The 19,471-nt window shown below is 42.1% G+C and overlaps 1 protein-coding gene across 1 annotated transcript; it reads left to right on the forward strand.

Moving 5' to 3' along the window:
• The first annotated feature begins 10,879 nt into the window (after positions 1-10,879).
• LOC148872591 (ubiquitin-like domain-containing protein) lies at positions 10,880-11,581 on the forward strand. Its single transcript, XM_088970142.1, has one exon. It carries the CDS (start codon positions 10,880-10,882, stop codon positions 11,579-11,581), a length of 702 nt encoding a protein of 233 aa, XP_088826268.1.
• The last annotated feature ends 7,890 nt before the right edge of the window (positions 11,582-19,471 follow it).

Genomic DNA, 19,471 nt, shown 5'->3' on the forward strand with positions numbered 1-19,471 from the left:
GTATATATCCTTGAAATGGCAAGGCATCACCGAGACCAGTGACCAGCTTAATCTCATTGCAATATAGATTAATTTAATTCTTTATTTCCTTTCATATTTGATTACTTCTTTACATTGTTGGTTTCATTCAGTACTGTTGATGAAACTCTCCACAACAAGCTCGTGCATGCATTCTAGCTATGCACTCCCCTCCGATCAGCCGTTCCAACTGCAGACAAAAGGAACTGGTTAATGTTAGTCAAGGAATTACAACTATTTTGTTTTGTCAGAAAATGCAAATTCAATGCTTCTAAAAAGAAAAGTTGTTAAACCATCCGAATAATTATGAAATAGTTGTTGTATTAAACCTTTCTGTGAAAGCAAAGATGGACAAAAGTAATAATTTTGAATATAGTGGCTCTATGAATACCATCCCTACTCGTGCTGACAAATTCTCTTTTTTCTAGTTCATATACACAAATGGGAAATGTAATTTAAAAAATTAAAGAAAATTGCAGATTAGTTTATATACTAATCTGTAATTTAGAAAATTATAGAAAATGCAATTTTATTGCAGATTAGTATATATACTCTGAGCCCATTCTCACTTTAGTCCCCAAACTCCAAAAACATGCCAATTTAGTATCTACTGTTAACTAGCCATTAGATGACCTATGAAAGGATGCAAATATCCTTTGGGTGTAATCTATTTTCCTTATTGATGTAGGGATAATTGGCGGGCCTCAGATCCTGCCATGTGGCATCAGCTAGATCAAATCCCAGTCGTCTTGTTGCCCTTGGCCTCATATTTGACAACACTTATCAACCACCCAAATGCCCAAATATCCACCGATAAAGATAAGCGATTTGTTAAAAACCGATCTTCTAGCTGAATACCTTGTTCATTATTATTACTACTGTGAGTGTCATCTAGCTGAATACCTTGTTCATTATTATTATTACTACTGTGAGTGTCATCTTGGGTGCATGGTGGAGGCAATAGAAATTGTGGTGTGTATCCTTGGGTGCATAGCACTCGGATTTCCTACTAACTCAATTTTGCAATCCTCTCTACTAACCAAATAAAACAATGCCACCTGTACCTAAACGTCTTTTTGAGTCTTTAACTTTGCAAATAGCAGGGATGGTGTTATTACCCCTCCGTTAGACATGTATTCCTTAAAATAATATGCATGATTCTACCTCTCTCTTCTCTGCTCGATGTTATCTCTGGCCCATGGAATGACTACAAAGATAAAATTGAAGATGGGTGTTCTTGACCTAATTTTGAGCTTAATGGAATCACTATGGCGTTCCAAGATTTACTCAATGCAAAGACAAATCATTACCAAAGATCGATTAAGGGAGGTTCTGGTCTAAAAGTGAGCAGAACGAGTCTCATAATATAGAATTGTTATGGTTTGGATTATAGGCTGGGAATCAGTTGTCTACTAGCCTCCATATACAGTGGTAGATTTCAATTTAAAGGAGGAGTGAAGTTTGGGATGACCGACAATGAACTAGTTTGCCTTGTTCCAGTTGCAGAAAACAGAGCAATAGTGTCTATACCCGATTGAGTTGCAAAAGCAAAGAGGATGAAAATGGAAGCAAAAGCAAGAAAAATAAGGGGATGTCTACCTATTCTAACCTGTTCAAAACAAGTTGTTAACAAGATTGATGCAGATTCAACATGAATTGGAGCTAGGATTTCCATACATCTTGAATAAGAGATTGACTTATATTTGAAGGGTTTTGAGAGATTCAGAGGGCATCTAAGATGGGATCGTCCTAAACAGCATATATATAATGAGATGATTGCAGTGAGAAAAATTATGATGTTAGGTGACAAAAATTTATTGTCCGATGAATATAGCAAATTCCGGCAACACCAGAAAGGAGAGGGTGAGGAATTACAAAGAAATTGTGTACAAGAAAAAAAAAGATTTTTTTAGAAAAAAATGTCTAATGAAAGGGCAATAACAACCGTTAACTATTTGCACAGGTTAGGATTAATTCTAGAGCATGTTTAGAAACAGGTGGTGTTATTTTATTGGGTTAATAGAGAAGATTGTAGACTTCAAAGGCCTCTGCACTTGCAGGCAACCACATACTCTGTGGCTCTCTCAACAACCCGTGCAATAATAAGGCCATTTGGACTAAATTTCCCAAGGTTTTCTTTCGGTTAAACAAACTCAACCCAAAGTGAAAGTTCAGGTTTATCTTCTTCCAACCCAAATTCAGTTAAACTGAACCGGTTTGTTATATGTCAATCCCTGCACCCTTTGCCCAATAGATGGAAATTTCATGGCGTACAAATTTGATCACTAACTGAGGCGACAGTTTTATTTTTTCTTTGACAAAAGGAGACTAGAGAAAACTCCAAAAGTGGTACAAAGAAGTTTATATAAAGCTGGGACAAGACAACAAAGCATCAAGAGAAGCAGAAAGGGACACCTGGCTCACATCTAATTCATGGTTTGTGATGTAACCTTTTTCGGCCACGGTCTAATGTTTTGTGATGTAAATTTTTTTGGCTAAGTACCTCATTATTTGACTCGGTGGTGGCGTGCCTTAGTGATGAACTGCCTACTGGTGAACTGCTCGGTGGAGAACTGCCTGGGGGCGAACTGCCTGGTGGCGAACTACCCAGTGGCGAACTGCTTGGTGGCGAGCTGCTTGGTGGCGAACTGCCTGGTGGCGAACTGCTTGGTGGCGAACAACCTGGTGGTGAACTGCTTGGTGGCAAACTGCTTGGTGGTGAACTGCTTGGTGGCGAACTGCCTGGTGGCGAATTGCCTGGTGGCGAACTGCCTGGTGGCGAACTGCCTGGTGGCGAACTGCCTAGTGGCAAACTGCCTGGTAGCGAACTACCTGGTGGCGAACTGCCTGGTGGCGAACTGCTCAGTAGCAAACTGCCTACTAGGCAGCCGGTGACTTAGAGAATGCTGGAGCTCCCTGGTGCGGCGCAATCCGACTGTCCTCAGCAAGAGGTGTCTTCTTTCCTTTGTAGGCAGTTGAGGGACCTGCGAGAACTTCATCTTTTCCTCCTCTTTGTAGGTGGCAGGAGCTGAGGGACCTGCGAGAACTCCATCTTTTCCTCCTCTTTGTAGGTGGCGGGAGTTGAGGGACCTCCGAGAACTCCATCTTTTCCTCCTCTTTGTAGGCGGCGGGAGCTGAAGGACCTGCGAGAACTGAATCAGAGGTCCTGGGGGTATTTTCCCGGTGGGGGATCTCCGACGCTTAAGTTAGCACTCTTATTATAGAGAGCTTTGAAGATAATATGAGAGAGCTAGAGAACAGGGTTACTTCCCTTTTTTCATCCCCCTCCCCTTTGGGGCATGAGGTCTTTATATACCGGAGTCCTCGTGGGTTAGGTGGGTGAAAAACCTCTACACGGTAAGACTCGTTGCATCCTGTCAGAACCGGGGTATGGTGGTGAACTCCTCGAGGTCATCAGGTTGGCGCTTGTGTCAAGCGGCCAGGTCGGCGCCTGGGCCGGATTGTCAGGGGGTGCCTGCGTCGATCGGCGGGTCAGTGTCTAGGCCAGGTCATCAGTCGGCGCCTGTGTCAATCGGCGGGTCAGTGTCTAGACCAGGCCGTCAAGCTGGCGCCTGTGTCAGTCGGCGGGTCAGTGTCTAGGCCAGGTTTGTCGGTGGGCGCCTTATGGGCGGCTTGGCCGGATCATGCGCTAGGCTGGTCCAGGTCGGCCAGGTCGCGCAGGCCGCACGCAGCTCGCGTTGGCCGTGCGCAGTTCACGTAGGCCGCGCGCTAGGCCGCGCGCCAGGCAGCGCGCAGTTTGCGCAGGCCGCGCGCGCGCGCCACGCAGGTCACGCGTGCCGCACGCAGTTCGCGCAGGTCGCGCGTGCCGCGCGTAGTTCGCGCAGGTCGCGTAGGCGCGCGTCAGGCCGCGCGCAGGTCGCGCCAGGCCGGCCAGACTGGTGCCCGGGTGGGTTACCAACTTCATAAGTTTGTTGGCTGGGTGTTTTCCTAGTTGTCACGAGGTGCCATGTGTCACAATTTCACTGGAGGGCCAAATCTGCCCTCATCAATCGCCCCCCACTCCCGAGCTGATAGTAACTCATCGAAGGGAGTAGATTTCTTTTGGCCCGTAAGTCTATGAACTAGTAAGTGCTGATCCAATTACTAGTGTGGCCCGTAGGCTTTGGGAGCGACTCGTAGTCTACTCTTCTTTGACTTTTGCCTGTGCCGGAGAGGCGACCGGGTCTTTAGTAGTAATGTGGCTCATAGGCTTTGGGAGTGACTAGTGGTCTACTCTTTTCTAACTTTGCCCGTGCCGGAGAGGTGATCGGGTCTTAAGTAGTAATGTGGCCCGTAGGCATTGGGAGTGACCAGTGGTCTACTCTTTCCTAACTTTGCCCGTGTCGGAGAGGCGACCGGGTCTTAAGTAGTAATGTGGCCCATAGGCTTTGGAGTGACTAGTGGTCTACTCTTTTCTGACTTTGCCTGCGCCGGAGAGGCGATCGGGTCTTAGGTAGTAATGTGGCCCGTAGGCTTCGGAATGACTAGTGGTCTACTCTCTTTTGACTTTGCCCGTGCCAGAGAGGCGACTAGGTCTTAAGTAGTAATGTGGCCCGTAGTCTTTGGAGTGACTAGTGGTCTACTATTTTTTGAGTTTGTCCGTGCTGGAGAGGCAACCGGGTCTTAAGTAGTAATGTGGCCCATAGGCTTTGAAGTGACTAGTGTTTTACTCTTTTCTGCCCTTGCCCGTACCGGAGAGGCGACTAGGTCTTAAGTAGTAATGTGGCCCGTAGGCTTGGCCTGCATCAGCTTCGTAATGCCGGTCACCTACTCCTACACGAAGCTACTAGGGCCTCGACCTTCGGGGGCAGCACTACTAACTTTAGGTTGCCAGCTCACACGGGAGCCTTGGAAGGCTCGACCAGTAAGGGTGTCTATGTAGTCAGTTGGCCGCCAACTCCCGCGGAAGCCATGAAGAGCTCATCTTTGTAGGGGGGACCTTGCGGAGAGGACTGATGTGGCATTATCTGAATTGAAAGTAAGGTTGGTAGAGTTACTTAGTCCGTTAGCTCCCTACATAGTCTCTGAGTTCACAAAAAATGTAAACTATAAAGCGATAGCTTCAATTTTTAAAAAGTGAGGACTTAGTTTTGGCAAGATGAGAACTTAGCTTTTGTAGGATGAGAACTTAGCTTTTTGTAGCGTGTTCCGACAGACGACGCCAATGTTTTGTGATGTAAAATTTTTTGGCTAAGTACCTCGTTATTTGACCCGGTGGTGGCGTGCCTTAGTAATGAGCTACTTGGTGGTGAACTGCCTACTGGCGAACTGCTCGGTGGAGAACTGCCTGGGGGCGAACTGCCTGTTGGCGAGCTGCCCAGTGGCAAACTGTCTGGTGGCGAACTGCCTGGTGGTGAACTGCTCGGTGGCAAACTACCTACTAGGCGGCCGGTGAGTTAGAGAATGCTGGAGCTCCCTGGTGCGGCGCAATCCGATTGCCCTCAGCATGAGGTGGTCTTCTTTCCTTTGTAGGCAGCGGGAGGTTAGGGACCTGCGAGAACTTCATCTTTTCCTCCTCTTTGTAGGTGGCGGGAGCTGAGGGACCTGCGAGAACTTCATCTTTTCCTCCTCTTTGTAGGTGGCGGGAGCTGAGGGATCTCCGACAACTCCATCTTTTCCTCCTCTTTGTAGGAGGTGGGAGCTGAAGGACCTGCGAGAACTGAATCAGCAGTCCCGGGGGTATTTTCCCGGTGGGTGCTCTCCGACGCTTAAGTTAGCACTCTTATTATAGAGGGCTTTGAAGATAATATGAGAGAACTAGAGAGCAGGGTTACTTCCCTTTTTTCATCCCCCACCCCTTTGGGGGGTGAGGTCTTTATATACCAGAGTCCTCGCGGATTTGGTGGGTGAAAGGCCTCTAAACGGTAAAACTCGTCGCATCCTTTCAAAACCGGGGTACGGTGGTGAACTCCTCAAAGTCGTCAGGCTGGCGCTTGTGTCAGGCGGCCAAGTCGGTGCCTGCGTCAGTCGGCAGGTCAGTGTCTAGGCCATGTCATCAGTCGGCGCCTGTGTGAGTCGACGGGTCAGTGTCTAGACCAGGTCGTCAAGCTGGCGCCTGTGTCAGTCGGCGAGCCAGTGTCTAGGCCAGGTTTGTCGGTGGGCGCCTTATGGGCGGCTTGGCCGGATCATGCGCTAGGCTAGTCCAGGTCGGTCAGGTCGCACAGGCCGCACGCAGCTCGCGTAGGCCGTGCGCAGTTCGCGTAGGCCGCACGCAGCTCGCATAGGCCGCGCGCGCCACGCAGGCCGTGCGTGTCGCACGCAGTTCGCGTGAGCCATGCGCAGGTCGGGCAGGTGCCCATCAGGCCACGCACAGGTCGCGCCAGGCCGGCTAGACTGGTGCCCAGGTGGGTCACCAACTTCGTAAGTTTGTTGGCTGGGTGTTTTCCTAGTTGTCATGAGGTGCCACGTGTCACAATTTCACTGGAGGGCCAAATTTGCCCTCATCAATCGCCCCCCACTCCCGAGCTGATAGTAACTCAGCAAAGGGAGTAGATTTCATTTGACCCGTAAGTCGATGAGCTAGTAAGTGCTGATCCAATTACTAGTGTGGCCCGTAGGCTTTGGGAGCGACTCGTAGTCTACTCTTCTTTGACTTTTGCCCGTGTCGGAGAGGCGACCGGGTCTTTAGTAGTAATGTGGCCCATAGGCTTTGGGAGTGACTAGTGGTCTACTCTTTTCTAACTTTGCCCGTGCCGGAGAGGCGACCGGGTCTTAAGTAGTAATGTGGCCCGTAGGCTTTGGGAGTGACCAGTGGTCTACTCTTTTCTAACTTTGCCTGTGCCGGAGAGGCGACCGGGTCATAAGTAGTAATGTGGCCCATAGGCTTTGGAGTGACTAGTGGTCTACTCTTTTCTGACTTTGCCCGCGCCGGAGAGGCGACCGGGTCTTATGTAGTAATGTGGCCCGTAGGCTTTGGAGTGACTAGTGGTCTACTCTTTTTTGACTTTGCCCGTGCCGGAGAGGCGACCGAGTCTTAAGTAGTAATGTGGCCCGTAGGCTTTGGAGTGACTAGTGGTCTACTCTTTTTTTATTTTGCCCGTGCCGGAGAGGAGACCGGGTCTTAAGTAGTAATATGGCCCGTAGGCTTTGGAGTGACTAGTGGTTTACTCTTTTCTTACCTTGCCCGTGCTAGAGAGGCGACCGGGTCTTAAGTAGTAATGTGGCCCGTAAGCTTGGCCTGCATCAGCTTCGTAATGCCGGTCACCTACTCCTACAAGAAGCTACTAGGGCCTTGACCTTCAGGGGCAGCACTACTAACTTTAGGTTGCCAGCTCACACGGGAGCTTTGGAAGGCTCGACCGGTAAGGGCGTCTATGTAGTCAGTTGGCCGCCAACTCCTGCGAAAGCCACGAAGAGCTCATCTTTGTAGGGGGGACCTTGCGGAGAGGACTGATGTGGCATTATTTGAATTGAAAGTAAGGTTGGTAGAGCTACTTAGTCCGTTAGCTCCCTGCATAGTCTTTGAGTTCACAAAAAATGTTAACTATAAAGCGATAGCTTCAATTTTTAAAAGGTGAGGACTTAGTTTTGGCAAGATGAGAACTTAGCTTTTGTAGGATGAGAACTTAGCTTTTGGTAGCGTGTTCCCACAGACGACGCCAATGTTTTGTGATGTAAAATTTTTTGGCTAAGTACCTCGTTATTTGACCCGGTGGTGGCGTGGCTTAGTAATGAGCTACTTGGTGGTGAACTGCCTACTGGCGAACTGCTCGGTGGAGAACTACCTGGGGGCGAACTGCCTGGTGGCGAGCTGCCCAGTGGTGAACTGTCTGGTGGAAAACTGCCTGGTGGCGAGCTCCCTGGTGGCGAATTGCCTGGTGGCGAACTGCTTGGTGGCGAACTGCCTGGTGGTGAACTGCTTGGTGGCGAACTGCCTGGTGGCGAACTGCCTGGTGGCGAACTGCTTGGTGGCGAACTGATTGGTGGCGAATTGCCTGGTGGCGAACTGCTTGGTGGCGAATTGCCTGGTAGCGAACTGCCTGGTGGTGAACTGCCTGGTTGCGAACTGCCTAGTGGTGAACTGCTCGGTGGCAAACTGCCACTAGGCGACCGGTGACTTAGAGAATGCTGGAGCTCCCTGGTGCGGCGCAATCCGATTGCCCTCAGCATGAGGTGGTATTCTTTCCTTTGTAGGCGGCGGGAGCTGAGGGACCTGCGAGAACTTCATCTTTTCCTCCTCTTTATAGGTGGCGAGAGCTGAGAGACCTGCGAGAACTCCATCTTTTCCTCCTCTTTGTAGGTGGCGGGAGCTGAGGGACCTCTGAGAACTCCATCTTTTCCTCATCTTTGTAGGCAGCGGGAGCTGAAGGACCTACGAGAACTGAATCAGAGGTCTCGGGGGTATTTTCCCAGTGGGGGCTTTCTGACGCTTAAGTTAGCACTCTTATTATAGAGAGCTTTGAAGATAATATGAGAGAGCTAGAGAGCAGGGTTACTTCCCTTTTTTCATCCCCCTCCCCTTTGGGGGGTGAGGTCTTTATATACTGGAGTCCTCGCATGTTAGGTGGGTGAAAAGCCTCCAAATGGTAAGACTCGTCGCATCCTATCAGAACCGGGGTACGGTGGTGAACTCCTCGAGGTCGTCAGGCTGGCACTTGTGTCAGGCGGCCAGGTCGGCGCCTGGGCCGGGTTGTCAGGGGGCGCCTGCATCAGTCGGCGGGTCAGTGTCTAGGCCAGGTCGTCAGTTGGCGCCCGTGTCAATCGGCGGGTCAGTGTCTAGACCAGGTCGTCAAGCTGGCGCCTGTGTCAGTCGGCGGGTCAATGTCTAGGCCAGGTTTGTCAGTGGGCGCCTTATGGGCGGCTTGGCCGGATCATGCGCTTGGCTGGTCCAGGTCGGCCAGGTCACGCAGGCTGCACGCCACTCACGAAGGCCATGCGCAGTTCGCGCAGGCCACGCAGTAGGCCGCGCGTGCGCCGCGCAGTTCACGCAGGTCGCGCGTGCCGCGCACAGTTCGCACAGGTCATGTGTGCCGCGTGCAGGTCGCACAGGCGCGCGTCAGGCCGCGCGCAGGTCATGCCAGGCCGGCCAGACTGGTGCCCGGGTGGGTTACCAACTTCGTAGGTTTGTTGGCTGGGTGTTTTCCTAGTTGTCACGAGGTGACACGTGTCATAATTTCACTAGAGGACCAAATCTGCCCTCATCCGTTTGCGTAATTCTAGGGTGGTTTTTTCATATTGTATAGGAAGTTAGAATGGATCAATGGGGCAAAGCACTCGACGCAAAGAAAATCTGTAGTTTCAGCAATCAGCACGAAATACAAAAGGAATTTCAAGTGTTGGACTACTTGATTATTGACCCTCTCCTTTACAGGATTGCAAGTCTCACTAGCAAAGCCTCGTGATTGGGATAGAACTCAGCTCAAAACTCAGTTTAAATTGAGCTGAATCAAGCTTTTTCATGAACCAAGCTGGAATAACTCATGAAAAGCTTGGTTCATGTTTACCCAATTTTTTAGTTCGATCTTCTATGCAAGTTTAGATAACAATCTTCTATCTGATCTATATACACTATTTTTTCCTCATAGAGTGAATATCTAGGTTCCAAGAATTAACACTCTATTATATTCATTCTAAACTGATCGGATCAGAAAAATCGTTTTTGTTAGGGGGAGCCTAATCCATGGCACTGATGACAAAACCAAAGCTACTTAACACCATGGCCTTGTTTTACACCAAATCCCTCTACAAACCCTAAACTCCAATACACCCAATCTCGCAAACTCAAATTCGTTTAAAAGCCAAAGATACATAAAAGAACACCCCACTATAGCATATCGTATTCGGGTTGGACCCATAAACTGAATATGGATCGGGTCCATACCACCACAGAGAACTCCATTCCTGCACCCCTGGTGGTGGCCCAAGCCTTGCGCTTCTGGCCACTACTCAAGGCACAAATTCTTTGAGGTTTTTCTCATTTTGATTAGGTGACAGTCATGAAATGGATCACAATAAACAACTCAAGGCACAAATACGATGGAATGTATATTACTAATGTCATTTTTAAATATTTTTAACATGTTCTACTTCTAAATTGGATCATAATATACTAAAAGCAATTTTAAACCCGACCAACTCACCTAGGCCCAAACAATTCAACCCAAGCGCAACCAAATCTGATGCCTGTCCAAGTTATATTGGATTGAGGCTTAAGCAAAGATTTATAAACTCAGGTTGGCCCTAGGTTGACCCTCAACCCGACTCAACCAGGATTAGATTCATTTTGCAAAACAAATTAGGCTCAAAAACCTTAAAATTTGATGAGCTTATCCCTAACTTCTACCCAAACCCAAACCCAACTTATATAGTTTTAGATTCCTGATTAACTGAATTTACGTTGAAACTGCTTACAGTAGAGAGAAGTAGAGAGACAGTAAATTATATTTCTTCTTTTTCTCCCTTAAACTTTAAATGCAGTTGGAGTAAACTTGCAGGTGTTGTATCTTGCAATTCCCAAGTATTAATTTTAATTTGTGAGGGTGAAAGATCTGTCAAATAGATAACCGAGACTAAAAGAGAACCTTTTCTCCCTTGTCCAATTTTGAAATCTGAAATTAAGTTATCATGCGTTGCTTCCTTTGTTTCATTTTATTATATTTGATATCTGATCTCTGATAATCAGTTAATCACAGTCCCCACACTCCCTCACGCAGAAATTGGGAAAATAGGGAATCTAATTATCATGGTAGTTTTATGTAAATGATGCTCAACAAGTGTGACAAATCACTCTATAAGTTGACTAAAAATCCAGTCTTACACCCACTTCCCTGAACTCCGGTCACTGAGCTCTACCTGGAACCATATCTCCCCAGTAGTAGTTCAGGCTTTAACAACTCCAGTCTTTGATATAACTCGATCGGCAATGGTGGTCACCAAAGTGGAACACTACGATAAGACATACACAATCAAGCAGAGATGCAGTTCAGTCGGAGAAATACGCTATTATCTCCAGCCTCATGTACCCTACTATGATCAACTCCTGTTATACAAAGGAAAGCTTCTATTAGATGGAATGACGACTTTATCTGATCTGGGTATTGATGAGAACGATTATGATGAAGTGGAGATGAAACTCCACAGGAAGATTCGCCCTCAGGTCATCACAATCACCGTTCACACAGGGTGCGAAACGTTATACCTTGATATATCAAGCCTCGACTCGGTTTCCGATCTGAAAAGGATGATCGATGAGAAGGTGGGTATAGCTCCACATCGCCAGAATCTGACTACACTGGGAGCTACGATGTATGACCAGTGGACGCTGGATTTGTATGCAATTTCTACTACACCCACTGTTTTTGTGAAGGAGACACCTCGGAACCCAGAGTGGAGTTTAGACATTACTGTGGAGGTTCCCAGCGATAGGGAATCAATGGTCATAAATTTGGAAAAATTTGACACAGTTTACACACTTCATGGAATGATTCGTCGTGCAGGCTTAGCAGAAGAGGGACGTGGTTTCCATCTTGAATGTGCAGGCAGAAGACTTGATGGGACAATGACAATGGCCATACTTCTTTGCGATATTCAATCTGGGCACACTGTAACTTTGATTTATCACTGATGGGATCAAGCATCATGGATGGGCAAGATGAGAATAGTAGTAGTAGTAGTATATGATGAATAAGATTACATGGTGAGAAGAGTTTGCTTTAAGTTTTAGATATATCAAATATATTGTATCTTCAGATTATAAAATTATCTTCTTGGATGTGAATGTTTGTATTTGATTGCAAAATCCTTACTTTATTGAAATTGGTTTGGAACCCTTTTAGTTTGTTAACATTGTTGTTGATTTACAAATTTACACACGCACACATGCTCTTACATATACAAGTTTCTAATAATCCTCACTACCCAAATAAAAATGGTTGTTGATGATGACGATAATGAGATTCTCTCCATGTACCACACAGACTCACTAGAAGTAACATATCATCTTTTCAGGGATATCTCCAGTCAAATAACTGGTTAAAATTTTCGACAAAACTATTATCTTTCAGTGATGTCTCCACTATTTGATTGATCATTTACATGAAAAATACACTTGCACACACTCTTAAAAAATAATTTTTTCTCTTACAAAAACTAATTTCTTCCACCACAACCCATTGAAACCGTCTTGAGCGTGATGATTAGAGAATCCGAACCTTCTACCACGAACTTGACCACGAAGACCTCGTAGAAGATTTCCACTGTCAACACCATAGGGATCTCATGCGGAGCTCCCGCCCAAATCAGTAACTTAACAGCCTCGAGGTCCCTCCACTTGAGGTTATCCTCTACTACTTCGGCAAAGCCCCCAACGGCATTTCCCACCTCCCTGATAATTTCCAGGCACCAAGCATGACGGAAGTCCAAAAACTCCAACTCTCCATCAATGTCTTCCTTAGCCGCTACAATTTCTCCCTAGACTCGGTGACCACTGAAACAGAGATGGCTCCTAACCCCCGACTCGATACCGGAAACGAGTCTGAGCTTTAGTTCAGATTTACAGTTCCATAATCGCACCACTTGAGACTATAACAATGCTAGCTGATGTCTCTCCCCCTCAATTTCTATTAGTGGTGGCAATTGGGCGGGTTGGGTTGGGTTTGGTTTGGGTTGAGTTTCAACCCAACCCATTTAACCCGTCAACCTGTTAATGACCCAGTTATATAAAATTAAATGGCTTGGGTTCAACCCAAACCCAGTTTAACCCAATCCAACCCATCCAAACCCATTAATATTATATTTATGTACTTAAAACAAAAAAATTAATTCCTTTTTAACAAATAAGTTAGTCATAGCTTAGTGGTAATAGTAGTTGTTATGTACACAAGTGGTGAAGGTTCAAATCATATTACATGCACATTATTTTTATACAAGCAGCAAAGCCATTTAACTATGCCCGGGTTTCGGATTTGACGAACCACATAGGTTCAAATCGGTCAGACCAACTTGAACTATCTAATTGGATTGTCTTCAAGGTAATCACATAGAGTTCAAGAGTGGTTGAACCGTTTAGATCCGAATCAGTCCAGTTCAGTTGGTCGGACAAAACCAATCGAACCGGTTCAGTCCGGTTGGACCAGACCTCGACAGGACCGATTCAGTTCGATTGGGCCAGACCCTGACCGGGTCGGTTCAATCTGGTCGGACTAGACTGGACCGGTTCAGTCAAATGGTGGATTGACTTGGGTCAGCTCATATCAGGTTTGTGCATGGGTTTGGGCCCGAAGTGGGTCAAAAGAAGTAGTTTGGGTCGTGTTGAAAGGATATGGGCCAAACTGGATGATCGGGCAAAGTAAGCAGGGCGGTTTAGGGTTCGGATCCCACCCGATCCGACCCGTTCAGATTCGGGTCAACTCGGATAAGCTTGTTTCGGGTCGAGCCAGGCCATGTGACTAATGGTTGGACTGGACAATCCAAACCAGGCAAAGAATAGTGGAACCGAGGCATCCCGTCTGAGGTCTATTTCGGATTCGGGTCGACTCAGATTGGTATATGTGGGATCGGGTCAGACCGCGTTGAACTGGTCTGGACTTGGGTCAAATTGATTTGGATTTATATTGGGTGAAGTGTGTTGATTAAGACAAAACTAAATTTAATCAATAGTTAATAGAAAATTAATGCATTAATTATAAATTATTTAATTCAAATGAAGAAAATAAAAAAAAAAGCTAAGGAATTAATACTAATGTTCGTATGGTTAACCCAATGGTTATCCACAACCCAACCCATTTAAATGGACGGATTGGGTGACGGGTTGATCACACAACCTACCAAGTAAATGGACAAGTTGGGTGGATTAGATACTGGGTTGGTTGGGTGGGTTTAGCAGGTTGGGTAAAAAATTGCCACCCCTAATTTCTACTATCAAATAGCATCTAAACTAGAATTCCTTCTCCCTTACTCTGGCTCTGGCAACACAGACTCTAAGGCCTACTAGAGCTAATGTGGGATATGCTACAACTAGAAATGTATCCTATGGTGTCGGTCCAATATGTGGTATTGGGCCTATTGGCATATATCGTATAGTATCTATAGTATCTGCCGATATGGCCTAATTTATTCAAAGGTGACATAAGAATAGAAATTTTCTCCCTTTTTATTATTTATTATTTTTTTATTTTATGTCATTTTTGAAACAACTAATGAGATGCTCTCCTTCTCCACCTAAAATTTCTAGTAAGCTTCCTCCCCAACTTTCTCATAAATTATCTCTAACTCATATTTATCTCCTACAATATCTCAATTTCCTATTTATTCTCTCCCCCACTTTTTATCTATATCTATCTAAAGAAAGATTAAATTAAAAAATTTAAAATTTATCTAAATATTCTAACAAAATTATATAATAACTTTAAAATATTTATTCAAAATACAAAAAAAAATTATAATAGATTTATTAATATTCATATTATTAATAATTTAATGTTTTTAAAAAATTCATCACAAAATTGTGTACTAAAAAATTACGATTTTCTGGATTATTCAATTTAAATGTTAATTAAATCATAAAAATTTAACATCAAAAAATAAAATATTATTTTAAATATTTCAATAACTAAATATCCTAAATAACAATATTAGAATTAGCTAAATAATTATATAACAAAATATTTAATAATATGTAATAACTTTAAAATAAATAAAAACAAAAAAACAAAAGAAATTTAAATATTTTATATATTACTTAGATATTTAAAAAACTAAATACTTTGAGTAACAAAATATTTAACATAACTAGATTATAAATAGTTAAAATAATGAAATTATGTAATAAATTTAAAAAATTTCTTAACAATAGAAAGATAATTATAACATAATATACAAATTAATCATAATTTTTTAATTTACAACATTAATAACAAAATTACATAATAATAGTATAAGTTATAATATTACAGATTATTAAATTCAATAAATAATTAATATTTTAAAATTTAAGTTTTGATATTATTTCTATAACTAAATAATATTGTAAATAACTAATTTCACTTATATCAATTAATAATTCTAGAAAATAACTTTTGAGAAAATTAATATTTATTGACAATAATTTTAAAATCTTAATCTATATTTATTATATATTTATCTATAATATATTAATATCTATTGTTTTTTGTGATAAATATATTTTCAATATCTAGGTAAAAATTTATTTTTGTTTTGTTATTTAATAGAAATTTTTTAATAATATTGGAGATTAAACTACTATTATTTAATTTCTTTAAATTTAATTTATTGTACTTATTGTATTTTTGTTATAATTTGTTGATTAATATTTATTAGAGACGAAACTATTATTTGAGATTAAACTATTTATTAGGGTTGCATGTTAGGTAGGTTGGACTGGGTTTATGGTTAACCCAGGCCCGACCCTAAAATTTGGGCTTAAGGCCTGAGCCCAAACCGAGGCTGAGGTCAAGCCCGATATTCCCAACCTAAGACCAGTCCACACTGTAATTTGATGCACTCAGGTTGGGCACGGGTCAATTTATGTTACCTAAGGGCTAGACCCGACCCCAACCCGAAAAAAAAAACCTAACTTCTTGGGCCCAAACCCAACCCAAAGACCAAAAGTCCAAGCCTAGCCCGTGTAAAATTTCTAGTTTGGGCCCACCCAAGTTGCACTCCTATTTATTGACTAATTTAATATATTTTTTAGTATTTATTGTATTTTTATAATTATTTTATTTATTGTATTTTTTATTAGTTACTTATTATATTTTTATTATTAATATATTTGTAATAATTGTGTATTTTTGCTATAAAATTTCAATAGTTATTGGAGATTAAACAATTGTTATTTATTAGAGATTACATTATTAATTTAGTTGAAATTAGGAGTGCTCGCGAGTTGGTTTGGCTTGGTTGTAGGATGTTTGGCCAACCAAATCGACCTAGTTAGGTTGGGGAGTTGGTCATCCGAAACCAACTAACTATTAGTGAAAACAAGCCAACTCGGGTTGTATCGGTTTGGGTCAATTTTCGATTTGGTCAGTTTGTTAAAAATATTTAATCTTAAAACTTAAATTTAAATTAAAAAAATATAGTCATTATTGTAAATAAATGTAAAAATTAAATATACGATATAAAATATTTTAGATTAGGAAATATAGGAATTTTCCCATTTTCTTGTATTAAAAAATTATATTAAAAATATAAAACCAATGTATACTATTGTGTGGTCCCTACTAGTTCACTATTAAAAATCAAACCTCACATGATTTGAACCCATGTCATCCAGCTTGACAACACCTAAGAAAGTATCCAATATTAACCACAAAGCCATCTTTTATTTCATGTCAATAAATGAAATAAATTAATATTTATTAATATTAATGTCTACATACAATCTAAACAAGCAACATACACTTATATTCAAATACTCCAAATACAAATGAATAATAATAATAATAAATAAATAAATAAAATTAGTATTTTATAAATCAATGGAATAAATAATTTATTAAATACACATATATATCAAAAAATAATTTTTAATTTCAAAAAATTTATAAAAATAAAAATACTAATAATATAATAATTATATTAATGATAAAATGCCACATTAATATTAACTTTTCTATAAATTAATAATATAAATTTTAAATTTGATTAAATAAATGTATATTTATTATTTACAAAATATTTGATTATATAATATAAATTGAATATATCAAGTCCACTAATCTACATTTATAAAGTAAAATATTTTTTATTTTATAAAATTGATAAAAATAAAAATATTAATAATGGGATAATTATCTTAGTAATTAAAATTTATGAATTTTCATATGATATACATCTTCAAAATTTTAATAGGTTTGATTTTAAGTTAAGGTTATTTGTTTTTTTATAAATTATTAATTGATATTTCAATTTACATTTTATAATAACATATTTATTTTTTACAAAAATGAAAACATTATTTACCAAACTTTAGAGAATTAATTTTTTAGTTGATTTTGTTGGTAATGTTAAAAATCAGAAATAGTAAAAAAGAAAAAAATGATATACTAATTCAAATGTAATAGTTGCGTATATTTTGTGCCTTGGACTTTAATAGAAAATAAAATAATAATAGCTTTGTACATCTATTAATGTGTAAAAGTTGACACTATTATGTTCTTTCTAAACTGAAAAGTTGTCAAAAAAAAGCTTTAAAGGAATGCCTAGGGTGGTATAAAATGTTTTTCTGTAATTTTTTGTTTTTTTTTGTATTTTTCATAATTTGTTGGTGTTTTTGGTCTTTTTTGCATTATCTGCAATTTTTCTACTTTTTTCTGCATTTATCTATAATTTTTGCATTTTTGAGTATATGGGTTAACCTGACTTGTTTTTGTCATGTGGCAGTCTTGAGAGAAATTATTCTCTCAAAATTTATTATTTTGGGTATACGGGCTGTCCCAACCCATTTTTGTATTTATAAGTGAGGGTAGGTGGGTTAGTATTGGTGAAGGTGGTTAAGGGTCCATATGGATGGGTCAAGTGGGTCAATATGTGTGGGTTAGGGTTAGGGTGGGATATGACCCTTTAACAATGATTGATGATGGATTATGGTGGGTTGGTATTCAACCCTTACCCAACCCAACCCATCCATTTGCCACCCTTAACAACATTCATATGATTAACCTAAGCTCATAATATAAATACACATATTTTGCATGTTATCAATACATAAACAACTATTATACAATACGTATGTGTTATGCAAAACCTAGAAAACACAGATTCAAATGGTACAGAAAATGAAGTAAACAAAGATAATGAGAAGCTAGAAATACAGTACACACAGATTTACCTAACTTGACTTATAGCCTACATCCACGGGAGAAGGAGAAATCAAAATCCACTATAAAAAATAAAACAATACTGGAAATTATAGAATTGTGTAAGCACTCTATCAAAAAAACCCTAAACTCCAATACACCCAAACTCACAAACTCAAAATCTTTTAAAAGCCAAAGATGTATAAAAGACAAAATCCCCCAAACAACATATAATATATGATAGATCAGACCCATAAGCAGAATATGAATTGGGTCCAAGTTTTATTTATTGGGTTGAAGCTTAAGCAATGATTTATAAACTCAGATTAACCTTGGGTTTGCCCTAGGTTTGACCTTCAACCCAACTCATCCAGGATAAGGTTCATTTTGTAAAACAAATTGGGCTCAAAAACTTTAAAATTTGATGAGTTAATCCCTAAGATTGACCAAAACCCAAACCCAACCTATATAGTTATAGATTCTAGATTAAGTGAATTTACTTTGAAAAAGCTTATAGTTGCATTTACTAATAGACCCAATCCTGACTGAGGTAACCGATTCTGGTCACGTACCAATTTTTTGTGATGTATCAATTTTTTTTGGCTAAGTACCACGTCATTTTACCTACTCCTAGGAGAGGATGGTGGAGCTCCCTGCTGGTGAACTGCCAGGGGGAGAGCTATGTCAAGTTCCCTGGTGGCAAACTGCCTGGGGGAGAGCTATGCTGAGCTGGGGAGAGCTATGCCGAGCTCCCTGGTGGCAAACTACCTGGGGGAAAACTATGCCGAGCTCCTTGGTGGTGAGCTACCTTGGTGGACTCATCATTTGACCTGCTCCTATACGGCTTGTAACCTAGAGGATGGTGGAGCACCCTAGTGTAGCTGCCTGCAAGTGGCGAGCTGCCTAGGGGAGAGTTATGCCGAGCTCCCCGAGCTATGTCAAGCAGCTTGTGGCGAGCTCTGCCGAGCTGCCTGTGGTGAGCCATGCCGAGCTGTTTATAAGTGGCAAGCTGTGGCAAGCTCTGTCGAGCTGCCCGAGCTGCCTGGTTGTCAAGAGGCTGCACTTGGTTTACATGAGGTGCCAGGTGTCACAATTTCACTGGAGGACCAAATCCGCCCTCATCATTTGCCCCCCACTCACGAAATGAGAGTAACTCAACGAAAGGAGTAGATTCCTTCTTTTGGCCCGTAAATCGACGAGCTAGTAAGTGCTGATCAGATTCCTTAAGTTTTGGGAGCTGCCTGTATTGGCGAGTTGCCTGCAAGTGGTGAGTTGCCTACAAGTGGCAAGGTGCCTATAGGGTGAGGAGGCCTCTGCTAGTTCAGTACTGTAGTCCTTAGGCTCTTGGGGCAACTTATAGTTCACTTTTGTTGATTTTTCCAACGCTTAGGAAGCGACTGGATTTTTAGCAAAAATGTGGCCCATAGGCTTTGGGAGTGACTCGTAGTCCATTCTTCTTGACTTTTCCCATGCCGAAGTGGCGACTGGGTAGTAATGTGGCCTGTAGGCTTTGGGAGTGACTCATAGTCCACTCTTCTTAATTTTGTCCATGCCGAAGAGGCGACTGGGTAGTAATGTGGCCCATAGGCTTTGGGAGTGACTCATAGTCCACTCTACTTGAATTTTCCTGTGCCGAAGAGGCGGCTGGGTAGTAATGTAGCCCATAGGCTTTGGGAGTGACTCATAGTCCACTC

The sequence above is a fragment of the Nelumbo lutea genome, chromosome 2 (assembly GCF_056320005.1).
Source record: "Nelumbo lutea isolate HS-2025 chromosome 2, American lotus-T2T, whole genome shotgun sequence".
Taxonomy (NCBI): domain Eukaryota; kingdom Viridiplantae; phylum Streptophyta; class Magnoliopsida; order Proteales; family Nelumbonaceae; genus Nelumbo; species Nelumbo lutea.

What these genes read in the sequence shown, in the direction of transcription:
- LOC148872591 (XM_088970142.1), top strand. Translation starts at nt 10,880, where the DNA reads ATGGTGGTCACCAAAGTGGAACACTACGATAAGACATACACAATCAAG.